At 31.4% G+C, this 20,232-nt stretch overlaps 2 protein-coding genes and 1 pseudogene across 2 annotated transcripts; all 3 read left to right on the top strand.

Annotated features, from left to right (window-relative positions):
• The first annotated feature begins 266 nt into the window (after window positions 1-266).
• Window positions 267-1,199, top strand: LOC100925039 (olfactory receptor 8K3-like). Its single transcript, XM_003773855.1, has one exon. The coding sequence runs from the start codon at window positions 267-269 to the stop codon at window positions 1,197-1,199; it is 933 nt and encodes a 310-aa protein (XP_003773903.1).
• Window positions 1,200-6,904: 5,705 nt separating this feature from the next.
• LOC100934465 (olfactory receptor 8K1-like) lies at window positions 6,905-7,839 on the top strand. Its single transcript, XM_012552697.1, is given in 2 exon segments — window positions 6,905-7,217; window positions 7,220-7,839. Coding segments are annotated over 2 exon segments (930 nt in total). The 5' UTR covers window positions 6,905-6,907.
• An 11,447-nt stretch (window positions 7,840-19,286) lies between these two features.
• On the top strand, window positions 19,287-20,232 carry LOC100934732 (annotated as a pseudogene).

Below are 20,232 nucleotides of genomic sequence, written 5' to 3'. Positions count from 1 at the left end.
TCTTGAATTTTATAATTTGGTCTCAAGGTCTTCATTAGTACTATTAATTTCATCTGTTTATCATAATTTCCATAGACACCAAGATTATATATATATATATATATATATATATATATATATATATATATATATAAAATGCAATGCAAAATTTAAAATACTAGGAAAATAACATCCAATTGTGATAATGATGATGACACGTATAAATATATGTACTTAAGAAAGTACACTTCCTTTTTTTCCACAGGATATATTTTTAGACCAAAGAAATGGAAGGAAGGAATGAAACTGCAACGAACAAAGTGATTGAATTCATTATCATGGGTGTCACAGATCTTCCAGAGTTACAAATACCTCTCTTCCTGGTGTTTCTTTTCATCTACTCTGTCACAGTGGTGGCAAACCTTGGTATGGTCATCCTGACTAAGATTGATTCCCATCTGCAAACTCCCATGTATTTTTTCCTTAGGCACCTGTCTCTCATTGATCTTGGTTACTCCACAGCCATTGGCCCCAAAATGTTAGTCAGTTTTGTAGTGGATAAAAATATAATTTCCTTCACTGGGTGTGCAATTCAACTATTTGTCTTTGTTACCTTGATCATCAGTGAACTTTTTGTGCTGTCAGCCATGGCCTATGACCGATATGTGGCTATCTGTAAGCCCCTACTCTACACAGTCATCATGTCAGACAGAGTGTGTTGGATACTTGTGGCTATCCCTTACCTATACAGTACATGTGTTTCTCTACTGATTGCTATTAAGATTTTTAATTCATCCTTTTGTAGATCTAATGTAATCAGGCATTTCTACTGTGACAATCTCCCACTGTTGTCCATGATTTGTTCTAATACCAGTGACATAGAACTAATTATTTTGAGTCTTTCTGCTTTTAATCTATTTTCCTCCCTCCTGGTTGTTCTTGTGTCATATGTGTTTATTCTTGTGGCCATCCTCAGGATGAATTCTGCTGAGGGAAGGCGCAAAGCATTCTCTACCTGTGGTTCTCATTTCACCGTGTTAGTTGTCTTCTATGGGACACTAATCTTCATGTACTTGCAGCCTAAGTCTAGCCATTCCTTTGATACAGACAAGATGGCTTCAGTATTTTACACTCTTGTGATTCCCATGCTCAACCCTTTGATCTACAGTTTAAGAAATACAGAGGTGAAAGCTGCCTTGAAAAGAGCTCTAAGAAAATAGATGACATTTTCTTATTGTTGATATGCAAAACGCTTCTAATTAATTATAAAAGCAAAAAGAAAAAGGTGAAAAAATGCATGAATATGTAGAAAAAATGAAGCAAGAGATTAAAAATGAAATACAAATTCTGGGGGGAAATTAAGAGAATTGAATATAAAACAAAGAAATAAACCTTACCCCAAAAAATTGATTCCATAAAAACTAGAAGAGACCATCAGAAATCAATAATTCTGTGAGAGAGAAAAAAAAGTAATTAGAATAAAACCAAGAGATTAAAAAGACTTTTAAAAAATTGTTATTTTATAAAAACTGATTTGGAAAATATTTGAAGGAAAAATTATTTAATAATACTTTTCAAATAATGAATTTCAATTTTTTAAACAAAATTTCAGTCTATTCTTTCATAAATTATCTCTTATCACTAAGTTTTATTAAATCAAAATGAAATTTACTCAGATCTTTTAGAACTATAGGACAAAATAAAGATGAACATCATCCACCAATTACTTCTTGGAAGAAACACCAATAGATAAAGCACCACAAATGTCATAAAGAAAATCCAGAGTTTCCATATTATAGGGAAAAATTACTACAAATATCTAGAATGAAGTAGCTCCAAAAAAAAAAAAAAAAAAAAAAAAAAAAAAAAAAAAAAAAAAAAAAAAAAAAAAAAAAAAAAAAAAAAAGAAAGAAAGAAAGAAAGAAAGGAAGAAAAAACTATAGTCAAGATTATACTTAACATTTTCCACCAAAACGTGAGGAGAATACAATACAAGATTCAAAATACCATACACAATATAATAAATGTTATATGCTTATGATTTAGAATAATTTAAACTGTAAAGATGAATGTAAATAGTATGGGAGGTAGGAAGAGAAATTTACATAAATAGAATAAAAGACTTTCAAAATCCTTGGTTAAAAGACCAGAGCAGAGTAGGAAATTTGAAACAAAACATGACTAAAAATCAATAACAAGTACTTATTAAGCAATGACAAATATCATGTACTGAAATTCTTCAAAGGTTTAGAGTTGTTAAAAAAAAAAAAAAAAAAAGAGAGAAAAAAACTTTGCTCCCAAGGAAGGCACAGTCTAAACCTGTCAGTTTATTAGAGTAACTAGATGAGTTGAATGCAATGCTAATAGATTAATGATGAACAGAAATATAGAATCTTAACATTTTAAAATTGTGTTGAGGTGTTGAATTAAAAAAAAAGACCTTTATGAATGGATTGATTTAGTTCTGAGTGTTTTATAAGGACAAAAGAGAAGGTAAAAGGAATAATATACTAGAATAAAAAAGAGAATGAAAGGAAGAGCTTATTTCTTAAAATTGTAGCATTCAGAATATAAAAATAATTCTAAGGAAAAGAAAGAGGTAGTAGGTATCATATGAACCTCATTTCTAAAATGGAGAAAGCAGAATTGAATATACATATCTGTAGCCACAGCAAATATATACATATATATATATATATATATATATATATATATATGCTCCAACTTAACAGGAAAACATAGAAATAATATGGGCAATTGTTATAATCCAAGGTATCAAAAAAATGGCATTGGTCTTAGCAATTTGAATTTCCTTCTCAATGGAGCTCTTCAAACAAAGAATGGATAATAATTTTTGAATATGTTATGGACAGTTTTCTTGTCCATAGGTAGATTGGAATATATAATACATAAGAGATCACTGTGTAGAAAGATTATAATTGTATTCTGTGTTGTACAGGTTTGACTGCTGAGGTCTCCTCTAATGTTCAAATTTTAAAATTCAGTTGTTTGTCTTCTGCATGTCATTTTTTATTTTTTTATTTGTATTTTTTTTTTGCTTTTTTAAATTTTGAATGTAAACACTCAAGAGAATATCTCTATACACAAAATTGAACATAATTAGGTTTAATATGAGATTTTTATATAATCTGTGAATATTTATTTCAAACTACTCTTTTGTTTAAATATAGATATACATGTTTGTGTATCTATATGTTTTGTATACATGTTACTATTGCTTATCTTTCTATATTTCCTCTTTTGTCTTCTTTCTATTAAAAATAATAAAAGGTATTTCTGTGGTCTATTTTTATTTCAATCAACTCCTCAACTCCCATTGTCCCTACAAAGTTACAGTTTAAAAAATAAGAAAAAAAGATTTTCTTTTTTGAACAAATTAGCATAGTCAAGCAGAACAAATACACATAGTAACCAAGTTTAAAATGAACCTTTATTAATATTGTGTCCAAACTATGTAACATGTCATCATAGGTCCTCTGAATACATGTTTAATATGTTTGCTCATTCACTTGATCAGAGTTTTAAGTGTATACACTATTGTAATTGATCCAAACTGCCTTCAGGATTCCATAGTGCTTTTCCTCAACATTAATCTCTATATGCAAAGAGATAATGTAATTATGTCTTCACATCCATAATTCTTATTAGGAACCCCCTCACCCCTTGATTTAAATAAATAACTTACCCAAGCTCTTTTTTCCTCAATTTCATCAAAGCTGATAAACTAGTCATAAAGCTTGGTCATGTGACTCAACAATTCCATTCCTTCTGATAAAATAGAGCACCCCAGTTCCTTCAGAGTATCCTACTTTTAAGGCCAAGCCTATAATAACCCAAAGTATTGCGTTTTATGTTATGGATAAAAATCATTAATAAAGAGATTAAATACTTGGCACTGCAGCAAGTAGCACACACTTAGATTAGTAAGAGTGAGTGGTTTCCAATCCTCAAAAAACTTGCAAATATTAGAAGGATTATTTGAACACAGGTCCTCTTAACTCTAAGCCTTATAATGTCCACTCAGATTGGCATCTATATAAGAACCAATTAATCACCATCATCATCAATGATCATCACTATCACTATCATTGTAATTTATCATAGCTATGATTATATATTGTATTTTAAAAATTGTAAAACATTTTATATATTCATTATCTCACTTGGTACAATAGCAAAGTGAGGTAAGTGCTATTAATGTCTTTGTTTTATAGTTCAAGGAATGGATGTTCAATGGCTTGTCTAAGGTCACATAACTAATGAGTCAGTATTCATTTTCAGGTGCTCCCCATACAAAGTCCCACTGTACACTGTGACATTTTTTGCCCATCTTCCACAATAATTTTCATCACTACCATGATCTATATTCAAGTACTTGTAAAAACCCTCCAGTGGCATTGCTATGTTTTGAGTAAATATCATAGAGGTAAAGATCAAGGAAAATTTCATGTTACATTCAAAAGTAATGTTAAAAACAAAAACAAAACTGTAAGGATGGAAAGGGAGTACATTCTTCAGGAAAGGATAGCAGATTCTAGACTTGAAATGAGGTATGTATTAACCAAATTTTGATGTTCTAGGAAGTCCAGATAAGATCATTTTTTTTTTGTTTCTGCACAGCATCAAAGTTTAGAGAATTCATAAAAATATAACATAGAAGATTGGGAAACAAGATATGGAATATGACAGAAGACTTTGCTGTCTAAGTCATAGATTTTCACCCAAACTATAATAATATAGGACAATGATATTTTGATCCCCTTATATCTTCATTATACATGTCAACATGAAACAACATTGGATCTGTCTCTCACCCTTTTAGGTTCAGCAAAACTAAGTTTCTAGTCATTAATAATTCATCCACAAAAGAATCAGAATTATTTAAAATAGAGTAGGTTGACTTTTGGTAATGTGTTAAGTAGTTTGGATGCTGCTATGCATCCATATTATATTGATATTTATTAAAAATGGATCTTTGATAAAAAAAAAAAAAACTAGGGTCCATTAAGAAATTTAGGAATCAAGCATTTATAAAGTTTTAAGTATTACCATAAATTGAACTAATAATCTCACAAATATTACTTCATTTAATCCTCACAACAGCTCTGGGGACTGGGTGCTATTTAATTCCAATTTTAAACTTGGGGAGCTAAGGCTGACAAAGGTTATGTGACTTGTCTATAGTTGCTTGAAAACAATTTCATTAGATCCTCATCACATTCCTGAAAGTTAGATAGTATTACTATCCTCATTTTGTATGAGAGAAAAATGGGTAAATGAGAGTTAAATTGCTTGCTAAGAAGCACAGGAATAGAACAAATTTGACCTCAGATTTTCCTGACTGCAGGCTTAGTATTCTATTTTTTGACCCAGCTGCTGCCACTAGAGAATCTGGTTATGTGGACAGTTAAAATAAATTGTTTTGTTGACTATAGAACTCTCTCAAGTGTTTGTAATGTCTTTGTACTTGGTGCAATCAGAATATCTCACGCCAAAGCACAAGCCTGGAACATAGGGATATTTAATAAATAATGTAATTATATAAGCCTATTAACATTGTTGAATCTCTGTAATTTTCATGACATGATCCTATATAATTTATCAAACCTCTCTAGGGACAAGGCTTCATAGGGAATGAGAAACCCATAAAGTCTCTAGATGCTGGCAGTACCAATAACATGAACAAGTCATAGAAGATTCTACCTTCCAGATAGGCAAGTAGCAATATTTTTTGCTGTTTGTTAACTTTTCAGTGCAACAGATATTAAAAATATTAAGCCTAGTCAATTCAATTAAACAAAGCTGATCACTATGATTACCACAGGAATGACTGGGGTAATTTAGTGGTGAATTCTTTCAAATTGAAAGGGCATAAAATCAGTAGAGCAAAGCCATTACATGAGAACTTTTAGGTGTGAATAATGCTTCAGATGCTTTTTTACATAAATCAAATAGCTTTTTTCAAGAAGCATGGGCAGTTAATAATATATGGGATCCCAATGATATTTAAGATTAATGTTATGCAAGTGTACATCATCTGAAAAACAAGCATAATATTTTAAAAATTGTTTTTGTGTTTCTGGGAACAAAAATCCTAAAATTATAAGACTGGTTCATTTTCATGAGATTGGTAGAAAAAAATATTTCCTTCCTCCTTCCCTCCCTCCATCCCTCTCTCTCTCTTTGTATCGCTCTTTCTCTCAAAATAGTCAGTGAGCAGTGGGGGCCTCTCTGGTTGTCATAAAATTAATGATTACATAAGGGAGAGACTGGAATACATCAGAGATCTTTACCTTCATTTGGTTTAGGGCATTCCTAAAAAAGAAATTCCATCTTTCAGCATAGGTGATCTCTTTTCAATTGATATTTATTAACAATAGCCCAACAACCAGGAGGTTATAGGACTAGCATAGTACTACTTGGAAATGTGATAGATATAATTCTTTAAGTCAAGTCTTTTTAACCTCAAAGTCAATCTGATACTTCTTTCACAGCAGTTCCTCCATAAAATGTCCTTATAGACATTATCTTCCTCCCGTATCCCAGTATAATCCTTTGAACCAACAATTAATTAAATATTTCAATATTCATTCATACTTTCCCTTCCTATATATTGGGGATAAGTACTTTCATGATGGCATTATTTTTATTTTAAAATAAAATCACATTCACTTAGCTTTTAGTGACAGGATTATGATAGCATATTAAATGATAAGAATTATTTCAATAAGAGTGAATTCACCTAAATTGATAAAATCACACTGTAATTGTGTAGAAAATTCCTGCTCATCTTAATATATTTTATGTATTACCTGACTAATTATCTATGTACACAGTACTCAAAGAAGGTTATTATTAATAATAATGATTATTATTATTCTTAGATCATCTTTCATAGATAGAAGAAATGATCAAGATGAATGAAACTGCAGGGAAGCAGGTGACTGAATTCATTCTCATGGGCATCACAAACCATCCTGAATATCAGTGTCCTCTCTTTTTTGTGTTTTTGGTCAATTACATGATCACAGTGCTGGGGAACCTGGGTATCATTATCCTAACCACTGTGGATTCCCACCTCCAAATTCCCATGTACTTTTTTCTCAAACATCTGGCATTTGTGGATCTTGGTTATTCCACAGCTATTGGACCAAAAATGCTGGTTAGTTTCACAGAGGAGAAAAATATCATTTCCTATAATGGGTGTGCAATGCAGCTAGTTTTGTTGGGATATGTATCACAAGTGAAATATTTATCCTATCAGCCATGGCCTATGATCGCTATGTGGCAATCTGTAAGCCCCTCCTATATGTGGTCATCATGTCAAACAGGGTATGTTGGCTTTTGGTGGCTTTATCATATCTCTATAGCATTATGGTATGCCTACTGATCACAACAAATATTTTTATATCATCTTTCTGCAAATCAAATGTATTGGGATATTTTTACTGTGACTGTATGCCTCTAATATCCATTATATGCTCAGACACAAGTGGAATAGAACTAATAATTTTGACTTTTTCTGCAATTAATTTGGTTTCTTCCCTCTTGGTTATCCTTATTTCCTACATGCTCATTCTTTTGGCCATCCTCAGGATGAACTCTTCTGAGGGCAGACACAAAGCTTTCTCTACCTGTGGCTCTCATCTCACAGTGGTAGTTGTATTCTATGTGACATTACTCTTCATGTACCTGCAGCCTCAATCTAGCCATTCTTTTGACATAGACAAGATGGCCTCTGTGTTTTACACTCTGATCATCCCTATGCTCAATCCTTTGATCTACAGCTTGAGGAACAAAGAGGTAAAAGGTGCCTTGAAAAGGCTTTTTAAAAAGTGATCTAAGCATTTTTTTTTTATGCCTAATATAAAGTATGATTTCATTCATAATAAGAAGCATGTAAATTTCCACTGGATTATTTTGTCAGCTCCCTGCTTATTTTCTCTTCCTTTAGGGGGGAAAAAGAAAACTACACTTTCCTTAATATGTAGTTATAAAATCATTTTTTTTTTTAATTCCCAACCTCCAGAAAATCTTAATTAATTTAATTAGACTATATAATTGATGAGAAGTATTAGAAAGTTTATTATAACAACTTTCTTAAAAATATCTGTCTCATGATTGGTGCCAGTTCCAATGATCTTGTGATGAAGAGAACCATCTACACCCAGAGAGATGATTGTGGGAACTGAATGTGGATCACAACATAACATTCTCACTCCTTTTGATGTTGTTTGCTTGCATTTTGTTTCCTTACTCATTTTCTTTTTTTTTAATCTGATTCTTCTTGTGCAACAAGAAAATTGCATAAATATCTTTACACATATTGAATTTAACATTTATTTTAACATGTATAACATATCTTGAATTGTTTTCCATCTAGGGGAGGGATGGGAGAAAGGAGGGGAAAATTTGGAACACAAGGCTATGTGAGAGTCAATGTTGGAAAATCATCTGTGCATATGTTTTGAAAATAAAAAGCTTCAAAAATCAAACAACTTATTGTCCAAAAAGTTATCCATTTCATTATATATTACAATACTTGACATCCTAACTTTGCTTGATTTTTTCTAGTGTGGAAAAATCAATTAATGAGCATTTAGAAAATGCTGACAACAAGGTACTCTGCATTGGGCCACTGTTTATTAACATTAGTAACAATAATTATTATTATATTATAATAAAATAAAAAACAATTAATAATACATTGTTATTAACATGGCCATTAACATTAATATAATGTACTGCATTAAAGTAAATAAATGTACACAAAAGCCATGCTACCTGGTACAATAGTCAACCTACCTTATTGTTAATATCTCATATTGTTAAGATGTTTATTCTTATTATAATCTCAACTTCCCTTCTATGAATTATAGATATTGCTTCATCTACCTTGTAAATCAAAATAAATTGATTTCCTTTACTTTATAAGAATTTTTCATTTTTTTTTTTTAAAGACAACTTTTATTTCTTCTCTTATTTTAAGTCTTTGATCTTTCATTCTTATGCCAGAATGGAAAGAACACTGGGATGGTTAGAATATCCTAACAATATTAGTGTAGATATATTTTTAAGCTGAAAATTAAGACTTTTGTGATAATCTGTACAATTATGGGATCTGTGTTCAAATAACAGGTCTATTACTTTTGACCTATGATATTATGAGTAATACGTTTATTCTTTAAGGGTCACATACATCTAAAATGGAGGGGGTTGATTATATGCTTTTTAGACACCATTACAGTTAAAAATCTTTGTTTCCATGAACCTATTCTATGTGTTAACATCATCATGTCTTCAACCAATACTTCAACTTATACATAATATGCTTTTGTCTCCAAAATTATTGTTTCCTTTCTCTGTTGACATTGTAACTTCTGGGATTTTCTTAATACTGTTACCCAATATTGTACACAATGTTCCAAATGTGCTATACCCAGGACAGAATGAAATCAGACTTTCACATCATAAGTCAAATTTCTATGTCTGTCTTGATTGAGATTATATCACCTTTCTTAATTAACATATAATATCCCAAATTATATTCGACTTTAAAAATCCACTACAAATAAAACATTTTCTTCAAAAAAAAAAAAAAAAAAAAAAGCCTAACAAAATGACTTTCCAATTTGTCACTTTTAAAACTTTTTTTTAAGTCAAAACAAATGCCACTTGAAATGTGTTTGAAATATATTTTTCAATAAATGCTGACAATAGCCTTTTTTTTAAAGGGCTTTTCTTTGGGATTAGTGCTGCACACAAATATTACAACATAACATTTCCATTGGTTTTATGAGAAAATGGAAGAATTTCATTAATAAATCATTACTACAATATTTGAAAATGTTGACTTTTCATAATGACCTTGCTAATTCTCCAGTTTTATATCTGTTTCTATTGAACAAAATAGGTGGTAACTCCATCCCCCCAAATAACTCATCCCATCTGCCTTCAATCTTGTGATTTAAAACCTTTAGTGAATACTCTTATTAGGGTAGGAGATCTATATTTTTTTTTCCATAAAATGACATTTATGGAAATGTTTTACACAACTTCGCATATGATTAATTATTATTAGGAGTGGGATAAGGGAGAGAATCTAAAATTCAACATTTGAAAGGCAAATGTAAAAAGGACTCTTTGAAATGTAACAATTATTACAGTGGTAAAGTTGTTTGGGGAAGAGAATTTTTTATTTATTTTTGTCTGAATTCTCTGGATTTAAAGTCCAGCATTTAAAAAAAAAAAAACATCTCTAATATTGGGCATTCTCTCAATTCAGGGAAACCTATTTCTAAATGCTATCATCATTATCATAATTTCCATAATCATTTATCATTACCAATCCTCTTTTTTCTTCCTGAACTTCATTTCATGATTTGTATTATCAGCAGCAGCATCACAATCATCATCTTTGTAACTGTCATAAGCATCATTATCATTGTCAGCTTTTATAGATTTTCCTAATGATTCTTCTTATGGCAGAAACTAGGTATTAATGAACACTCAATACCCTATATTAAGATAAGGTCAAAATGGGTTCATGATTTAGACATAAAGAGTGATATGACATTTATAAGCAAATTAGGAGAACTAGAGACAGGCTACCTCTCAGATCTGTGGAAAAGAAAGGAGTTTATGGTCAAAGAAGAACTAAAGAACATTATGAAATGCAAAATTAATAATTTTGATTATGTTAAATTAAAAATGTTTTGTGCAAACAAAACCAATGCATCCAAGATTAGAAGGAAAGCAGAAAATTGGGAAAAATGTTTTTACATTCAAGGATTCTGATAAAGGTTTCATTATGTGAAAAAATTGGCTCAAATTTATAAGAAGCCATTTTCCAAATTACAAATTATCAAAGGATATGAACAGATAATTTTCAAATGAAGAAATTGAAGCAACTTGTAGTTATATAAAAAATAAATTCCTAAAGTATTATTGATTAGAGAAATGCAAATTAAGACAACTCTGATGTATCACTAAACACCTCTCAGATTAGCTAAGATAACAGGAAAAGATAATGATGAATGTTGGAAGGAAAGTGGGAAAATTGAGACACTAATATATTGTTGGTGGAGTTGTGAACTGATCCAACCATTCTGGAAAGCAAATTGAAAGTATTACCAAAGAGCTATCAAAATGTGCATACCCTTTGATCTAGCAGTGTTTCTACTGGCCTTGTATCCCAAAGAGATCATAAAAGAGGAAAAGGAACCCACATGTACAGAAATGCTTGTAGCATTTTTAGAGGCAAGGAACTCAAAACTGAGTAGATGCCCATCATTTGGATAACAGCTGAACAAGTTATGGTATATGGATGTAATGGAATATTATTGTTCTAAAAAAATGATAAACAAGTTGATTTTAGAAAGGTCTGGAACGATTTACTCAAACCTGATGCTGAGCAAAAACAAGCAAAACCAGTAATACTTTACCCATGGTAACAGCAAAATTGTGTGATGATCAACTATGAAGCCCTCGGTTCTTCTCAGAGGTTCAATGATCCAAGGCAATCCCAATAAACTTTGGATAGAAAACATTATGTGTATCCATACTGAGAACTATAGAGATTGAATGTAAATCAACACATGCTATGTTCACTTTTTTCCATCTGTTTTATTCTTTCATGTTTTTTCCCTTTTGTTTTAATTATTCACTCCCAAAATGATTCATGAAAAAAAACATGTATTTTTAAAAAGATTAATGCATAACGATAACCAGAAAAAAGTAAACAATAAAAAGGGAAGTATATAAACAAATATTGGAGCAATTAATACTTTCAAAATATTTTTGAATTAGAAAAAAATTGACAAAATTTTATATGCAAAAAGTAATCTATTCTTAACAAAATATAAAACCAAGTGCCAATTTGGGTAGGGAAAAATATTTCTAGACAAATCTCTCTTTTTCTCCCCAAATACAAAGCATCCTTGGTATCCCAAGAAAAAGCTGGTTTTAAAAAAAAGCCTAACATTTTTGAGAAAGTAAGGATCACTGGGGTAGACAAAAGTATAAACAAGGGCTTATCCTGTTGTTAAGAAGATTATCTCCCCAAGCATTTATATCTGGACATGTGATTTGGAGATGAAGGTGATAAGATAATCTTTGTTTCTGGAATGTTATCAACAGTACAGTTGGAGGAAAAGTAGAGTATGTGAATTATTTCTTTTTTCTCCAAATAGTCAAAATTATCAAAACCATTTACTACTGATCAAAGAATACAAGACGTATGCTAGCATGAAGAATTTAACTCAATAGTCCACTGTTTACTAAAAAAAAAAAAAAAAAAAAAAAAAAAAAAAAAAATTGATTAAAAAAATATAAATTACTGGAATGAGAACTGCTATTGTAGAAGCCCTAAAAAGTGTTTGGATATAAGTTAGGTGTATACTAACACATTAATTTGATATAAATTAGATGTAGATTTGCATGTTATACAGTGATGGTTTAGTGACATACTGATTAGAGGTAAAACATTGGGAGATTAGAGGTAAAGAATAAACTGAGTACAATTCAGCCTGAGAATGCTAATAAATTCTGAGATCATGAGGGAAGCATTTTAAGTTCTGTTTCAGTTTCCTTATTTGTCAAATACCTGCCAAGATTGTTATGAGGATAAAATGAGAAAATAGTTGAATAGCACTTAATACAGGGCCTCTCACAGAGATTATTAAATAGCATTATTTAAATGTTAGCTATTATTATTATACCATTATATATTATGTTATATTATTAAATAAACATAATATATTTCATAATAAAGCATGGTGGATTTAGAACCTAAATATAAAAGGCACATCATAAACAACAGCATCATATCAAAAAAAAAAAAAAAAAAAAAAAAAAAAAAAAAAAAAAAAAAATAAAGCATGGTGGATTTAGAACCTAAATATAAAAGGCACATCATAAACAACAGCATCATATCAAAAAAAAAAAAAAAAAAAAAAAAAAAAAAAACACAGAAAAAGCAAAATTAGATGCATACCATAAGAATTTCTATCAACCAAACAATTGCCAAGAAGCAAGTATTCAGTCATATACATTATGATAGATATTGGGCATATAGAAAATAATAAATATAGAAAATAATATAGAAAGGAATAAATGAAGTTTATGGAAGTGATTGCGTGTGCTGGGTCAAAACCATCTTCAGCCTTCCATCCACTATTCAACACTAATCAAATAAATGTCTTTTATTTCTACTCATAAATGTTAAATGACTGAGAGAGAGAGAGAGATACTATTGCTCCAAGGATCCTACAAGTTAATTGGATAGGGATTCAAAAATAATGGAACCATTAGAAAGGTCCAGTAAATATAAATGGATGGATATGACATTACTAGATTGATCATTTAAAAAAAAATGTACATTACATGCTAATATTGCTCTTTAATGTGAATGTATTTTAAAATATGTTGTGATTATTGATAAAATGAAATAAAAAATAAATCCAATTCACAAATTGGAAAGAAAACAATTCTTATTATTGGAAAGAGCTAGATGGACTGCCTTTTTTTTTGGTCCTGATGGGGAATTTATAGGTATCTATATATTGGTGTGTGTTAATTTGCTGTTAAGACCCATAATGAGGAAGTATTATCAAATATATTTCTATGTCAAATTATATGTAATGCTTGGCAATCATTCATATCATTAGCAGAATTTAGTGCTTCCCTATATCACAAGTAAGTCAGTATTTACAATTCCCAAGATTTTTATTCCTTTTGTAATCAAACCCTAGGGAAATCATGCTTAAATACACAAGGAAATGCCTTGTCTGTAAATGAACTTTGTGTTTAGAGAAAAAAAGCATCTGGAAGTTTTTTTTTTTTTTTTTTTTTTTAACATGATTTTTTTTTTTTTTATTGTTAATTAGAAACAATGGAACATAAGCAAAAATCATTAAATTTATTTTTACATATTGCCATTTGGGGAAAATTGTATGAATAAATAAAGTGAAACTAATGACTTTGGGGAGTTTCCACCCATTTTTGTTTGTTCTTTTCTATTCCCTATTACTATTTCTTTATTTCTAAGTTATATATAATATTACCATCTTGATAAATGTTTTCCATTCAGTATTATTTAATAGACATTTATTAAATAATTGTTTTTTTTTTTTTGGGGAACCAAGATAGGTATTAGATATTTGATAATAATAACAAAACTATCTCTGCTCTGAATAAACTTGAATTCTCCTGGGAAGAATCAGCATAATCATAATACTGGGAAGGAGTATCCTTAAGGGACAGAAAAGCCAGTTATAGATCTCACATGAATATATTAATCAAAAGTATGAGTGAGATATGGAGTCCAGTTGAGGGAAGCATTATAATTTTCCCAAATTCCCTAAATACAAGGATTTTAAATGAGAGAAAACTACTTACCAGAAATGATCTAAATTCCTGTTAAGATATGGATGAAAGATACAGGACACATCAAAAGACTGTCTGAGTCATGTATTTTCTTTCACATTACCATAATTTGACTACCTCCTCATCTTACACACCCACACAGAAAGAGAGAAAAGAGAGAAAGAGACAGAGATAGAGACAGAAAGACAGAGAAAGAGACAGAGATGGATAGAAGAATGGCACTCCATTTGACTGTGAAAGGATATTAACTAACAGTTTTCAGAAGAAACCAAAGGTCTCAATAGTTGTAGGGGAAACTTCTATAAATGAGTAATAATTAGAGAAATATAACTTAAAACAAATGAATCATTACCCCACAGTATCAAATTAACTAATCTGAAAGGAAAGAAAGATGACATAATGAAATGGGTGTGGGGAAATAAATACCCTAATATTTTATTCTTAGTGCTGTGAATTGGTCAAAACATTCTGGAGAAAAACTGAAAACTATGTCATTATTATATTAGGCTTGCTGCTCTTCAGAGCACTGTGATATCCTCTACTCAAGGATTAGAGCCTTTAAGAAAGAAAATTTGTAGAGTCTAGGGATCGATAAGGCCTGATGACAAAATATAGAACTTTGTTATTAGAGCTTTGTGTCCCTAAATAATATCTTTTCTAACTTATTTCTCTGCAGCTGTGCACTCTAAAAATCCACTACATATTCAGAATTTTGACACATAAATTGGCAAATTCCAGATGTACACAAAAATTAGGGATTAAATATTTCAGATTTATAAGGGCATTTGAAATATGTCATCTTCTCTAGGAGTAACACATCTTCCTGCAGGAGAAAGCCTTGCCTGCAACATCCCAACATGAGTTTTACTCTATGTTGTGTGTGTGTATGTGTGTTTTAATTTATTAAGTTAATCCTTTTCCCATTTCCTTCCCTCCCTCCCCCAATCCCATTCTTGCCGATCACTTGTCTGTTAGAATCCTTACAAAGTGATGTCAGTTGCTTAATTTAGCATGGTAATAAGCAAATCTTCTAGCTCACTAATGTATTTAAGTATTCATTGGAGTTCACACTTTTGGGAGATTCACAACTCAGTATTCAGTATGAGATTCCTCAACCCAGAAATTAAGTGAGTACAATAAAGAAATTTTGTTAAAAGAGTTAAAGTAGAATTTCAGCTAAGATGCAACAGATGTTTAGAAAACAGCCTTCTGCTTCTGTTCAAGGACAATGTTTAGAGAGCATTGTCAAGGTTATGAAAAGCCAAGGTTTGATTATAATTTTGGAGCACATCACTGAACTTTTAGAAACTGTAAAGCACATATGTCCTTGGTTCTCTATGGAAAAAGAATTGGATCTAGACGAGTGGAAATTAGTAGGAGAGCACCTGGGTAAATATTACAATTCTAATCCACACTCAATGGAGTGGAAATTAGTGGGAGAGGATCTTTGTCAATTCTGCAATAAAAATGCAATTTTCAAAGACATACTTAATATATATAATTTAATACAACTGGCTTTAGGAAATTATGTAAGTGTTAGAATGAGGAAAAAGAAGAAAGAGCAGGAGGGGGAGGTGTCAACTAAACTAGGTGAAAAGGAGGAAGAATCAGATAAGAATGGAGTTAAATACAATTTTGAGTGTGATACTTCACAGCAGGAGAAATTAGATCATTTCTTATCTCCTCCCCGCCTCCCCCACCTGCAATTAACCCTTCATGGGTGGAGGAAAAAGAAGGAGGGGGAGAGGCAGAAACATAATCATCTCTTGTAAAGCAGAATATGACAAGATTAGAAGAGGCATTAATTAAGCCAAAAAATGAAGGAGAAGATATATCTGATTTTATAAATGCATACACTGTGATCAAAGAGCTTGACTCTTCAGGTCAAAAGGGAGAAGATACACTCCTTTTAATTTGGAAAAAAAATTAAGGATTTGAAAAAGGGATGCACTCTTTATGGGGCTACATCATCTTATGTTAAGATGTTACTAGATAATTTGTCTTATGAAGTCTTAACCCGAATGATTGGAAATCCATAGCTAAAATATGTTTAGAACTGGGACAAAATTTATTCTGGCTTTTGGAGTATCATGAATTATGTAGGATTCAAGCCCAACACAATAGGCAAACAGGAGCTATTGTACAAATCACTTTTGACCAACTAGCTGGTGAAGGTCAGTATGCAGAGAATTCAGAACAGATTTATTATCCCATACCAGTGTATGAGCAAATTTCTAAGGCTGCAATAAAAGCTTGGAGTTCCCTCCCAGGACAAAAGGATCGAGGGAAAGCCTTCACAAAAATAGAGCAAGGTCCCAATGAACCTTTTGCAGATTTTGTGGGACGTTTGCAAACAGCTGTAATGAGAACTATTGGAGATAATGCAGCTACAGAAATAATGGCCAGACATCTAGCTAAGGAAAATGTCAATGAGATCTGCAAAAGGATTTTATGGGGACTAGACAAAGATGCTCCTTTAGAGGAGATCATAAGACGCTGTGCCACAGTGGGCACAAATGCTTATTATACTGAGATGATGATGAACATGGGAAGACAGGGTCCATCTTGGCAAGGGACTTCAAGAAACTCATCGATGTTTTCAATGTGGAAAAGTTGGACATCTTAGAGCTCAGTGTAGATATCTTCAGAACTCCACTAACAATTCATTAGAATTCCAGTTTTCCAGCATCCCCTCCAAAATTTATCATTATCTTTTCTTATCATGAATGATAGATTATACAAGCATTTATTTAATGCCTATTAGAGGCATTACTTGTTAACCAATTTCATTTGCACCTCAAAATAATCTATTTGCAAAGTGCTATTATCTCCATTGAAAAGTTTAAGCAACTGATTCAAAGTAAGATATATGCCAAGGTTTGATTCCTCATATGTATCAAGATAACCTTTGAACTCAGATCTTTCTGACTCCAGGCCCTGAGACATATCCACTGAACCATGTAGTTACCTGATAAAAACTTATTTTGATAGCAATACTGGCATAAAGATGCTATTTTACCTTATTTTGGCAGAAAAAAATGGATATGAAAAGACCAAGTTACTTGCCAAAAGCATCATAGCTAATGAATGTGGTAGATTAGAAACTTGTTCTTTCAAATTACAGGCCCAGAACTCTACCCGATGGACCACCAAGCTCTTTCCAAAAATTCTTGTAATTTTGTAAAGGTAGTTCAGCATGCATATATTTGGTGACAAATGCTACGTCCATTTATATCCATCTGTCCTAGATATAATTATTTTTTTTTTTTTTTGCATAAAGGCAAACTCTCCATCTTGCCCATTATATTTTATTTTTGTATTCTGAGTACTTTATTTTCTTCATCAACTTGACTTTCAGTGTCTGTATGATTAATATAAACTGTTCTTTTTGCTTATTATTTCATTTATGATCCTATGCAATATCTTTGGTTCTGATGCAACCCAAAATATAATCACTATCAATCAGATATCTGGAATATAATAGGAATTCAATAAATGTTTCATGAATTAGGTAAACCTGTTCATTAACATGATCATGTAAAATTCAGTAAACTTCTCTTTTCCTCTAGGGATATATACTCATGGGGACTGAGAAAACATAAAATCCCATTCTAGCAACTGGTAGTACAGGTAACATGAACAAACTACAAAAGATTCTATCTTCCAAATAAAGCAGGTAATATCATTCTTTGTTATCTTTATAGTGTAGCAGGCATGAAAAAAAATGTGCAATTTGAGAAGTTTAGTTCAAAAAGCTGATCACCATGCTCACTGTAGGGATGGATGAGAAAAAATTAGGAGGCATGTGGTAAATTCATTCAAATTGTAAGAGCATTAAACCATTCAAGAAAAGCCATTAGATGACAGTTTTTAGTCATAACAATAGTTACAAAAGCTTTTTTTCCAATAAGAGATATAAAATAGCCTTTGTCAAAGGATATTAATCAATAATAATATATGGGATACCAGTGATCTTTTGAGATAAATGCTAAGCAATTGCATACACTTTGAAGAACAAGCAAGCTTTTTTATGTTATCTTTTCATGTCTTTGGGAATGAAAGACATTAAAAATACTAAAATTGTATGCTTAGATAATCTCATATTCCTGGTAGCAAAATATTTTCTCTCTAATAAGGCAAATGGAAGTGAGATTATAGAGAATAAGAATAGATGGAATCTCCCTGGATAGCATACTGTTAATTACTATAAGAGGAAGAGACTGAAATAAAACCTGAATTTTCACCTTTAATGGTTTAGGTCCCTCCTAAAAAAAGAAAATCCCTTGGCTCAGGTCACCTCTTTGCAAACACCAGTCATAGACAAATGCCCTATTAGGAAGTTATATGGCACACACAGGGTTACTTGGAATTTTAGTGAATATGATTTTTAACCTATATTTCTGTCTCATGTCTTACCCATTTCTTAGCCTTAAAGCCAACTTAATAATTATTTTACCACAATTTCTTTTTAAGTAGTTTCTGTATATTCTATCTTCCCTTATAATTCCATTATAATCCTTCAATGCATTAATTAGAGAAAATATTTCAAAATACATTTATAGCATGATGCTGTTTCATCATTTGGGGATATTTAATTTTATAATTCAGTTTTTGTTTTGCAAAAACAAACCACATACATTTTCTCTTGATAATTGGATGCTTATAATATGATATGATTTGATGGGTTTTAATATGATATGAAATGAAATGATCAGATGTGTTATAAGATTTCAGTTTGAATTAATTCACCACATGGCACCTAAAAAGATAAAATTACATTGCAATTGAGTGGAGAAATTCCTGCTCATCTTATCTGACATTTATACCTGATATTAGCCCATTTATCTGTTCACATGGTACTCAAAGTTTTATTCCTTTTATTCTTAGATTATGTTCCTTGGATGAAGGAAATGATCAAGTTGAATGAAAGCAGAGGAAACCAGGTGACTGAATTCATTATCATGGGTATTACAAATCAACCTGGATTGCAGGGTCCCCTCTTTGTGGTATTTTTCCTCAATTACATGGCCACAGCTATATGGAATCTAGGCTTGATCATCCTAACCATTGTGGATTCCCACCTCCAAACCCCCATGTATTTTTTTCCTCAAACATCTGGCATTTGTTGATGTTAGTTATTCCACAACTATTGGACCAAAAATGTTGGTTAGTTTCATAGGGGAGAAAAATATTATTTCTTATACTGGATGTGCAGTACAGCTATTTTTCTTTGGGACTTTTATTGCTAGTGAACTTTTTATCCTGTCAGCCATGGCCTATGATTGATATGTAGCTATCTGTAAGCCTCTGCTCTACATGGTCATCATGTCAGAAAGGGTCTGTTGGATATTGGTGGCTGTCTCCTACCTCTACTGCATCATAATATGTTTAGTGATCACAATTGGAATTTTTAAATCATCTTTCTGTGAATCAAATATAATAAGACATTTCTATTATGACAGTCTTCCTCTATTGTCCATTGCATGCTCAGACACAAGTGAGACACAGCTAATCATTATGACCTTTTCTGCCTTAAATTTGGTTTCTTCCCTCTTGATTATTCTCATCTCCCAAGTGCTCATTCTTGTGACCATCCTCAAGATGAAATCCTCTGAGGGCAGGCAAAAAGCATTCTCTATCTGTGGCTCTCATCTCACAGTGGTAGTTGTATTCCATGGGACACTTCTCTTCATGTACCTGCAACCTGAATCCAACCATTCACTTGACACAGACAAGATTGCCTCCGTTTTTTATACTTTAGTCATCCCCATGATCAACCCTATTATTTATAGCTTGAAGAACAAGGAGGTAAAAGGTGCCTTGAAAAGACTCTTTAAAAAATGTTAG

The sequence above is a fragment of the Sarcophilus harrisii genome, chromosome 6 (genome assembly GCF_902635505.1).
Source record: "Sarcophilus harrisii chromosome 6, mSarHar1.11, whole genome shotgun sequence".
Classification (NCBI taxonomy): domain Eukaryota; kingdom Metazoa; phylum Chordata; class Mammalia; order Dasyuromorphia; family Dasyuridae; genus Sarcophilus; species Sarcophilus harrisii.
Note: the sequence above shows the minus strand (reverse complement) of the source record. Positions and strands in the feature narration are given on the sequence as shown.